General features: G+C 27.2%; 1 protein-coding gene across 1 annotated transcript; it reads right to left on the minus strand.

Moving 5' to 3' along the window:
* Positions 1 to 187: 187 nt before the first annotated feature.
* Positions 188 to 737, minus strand: PRSY57_0213100 (mitochondrial ribosomal protein L13 precursor, putative; the record flags this gene model as incomplete). The annotated part of the gene is made up of 1 exon (XM_020114424.1): positions 188 to 737. A coding segment is annotated over one exon (550 nt), but the record flags the coding sequence as incomplete, so codon positions are not given.
* Positions 738 to 812: the final 75 nt, after the last annotated feature.

Below are 812 nucleotides of genomic sequence, written 5' to 3' on the forward strand. Positions count from 1 at the left end.
TAAAAAATTGGACTAATGTGAAATTCCGAATGTTTATGTGCTGTGGTATGTTGAATTAAGATAATTGTGATAGAACACTTTTTTGAAGTTCATTTTTTTTATTTCTTCTATTTATAAAAAAAAAAAAATACATAAAAATATATTGATATATATATATATATATATAATGTAACACATATTGATATTGTTACAAAATGGTAAAGGCCTTCATATCCTGCTGCTCTTCCTTTTTGACTACATTTTTTTTGGGTACTACAACTTGTGGTATACCCCAATGTGGATGTAGGGCTCCTGGATATACATATAATTTTCTATAAAAGATTTGTCTAAGTCTGTTATTGGGTAGCATTCTCTTAACAGCTAGATTTAAAATCATGGATGGGTTTCTAGCAAAAACTGTTTTACATGTTAAAATTTTATGACTTTTTGAATGACTTTTCCTTGGGAATTTATAAATTTTGGTATCCCATGTATGTCCATAAAACTTCACATGTATAGCATTTACAACAATAACACTACTACTATTAACTTTATTAGGATTGTAATCAACTCTATATTTTCCTTGTAATAATTTACTAATGCATACAGCTAAACTTCCTACACTTTTATTTGTAGCGTCTATTACAAACCAGTTACCTTTCTCTTTATCAAAAACGCTTAAAGCACACTTTGAAATATGTTCTTCTGAAAAAATATCAACCTTGGGCATATTCTTCTTTAAAAATGGATAACTCTGCCTAAGGGGAGTGGAAATAAAAATTAAAGCATTTACATAAAAGTGTACATATATATATATATAATATATATATACG

This window comes from Plasmodium reichenowi, chromosome 2 (genome assembly GCF_001601855.1).
Source record: "Plasmodium reichenowi strain SY57 chromosome 2, whole genome shotgun sequence".
Classification (NCBI taxonomy): Eukaryota; Apicomplexa; class Aconoidasida; order Haemosporida; family Plasmodiidae; genus Plasmodium; species Plasmodium reichenowi.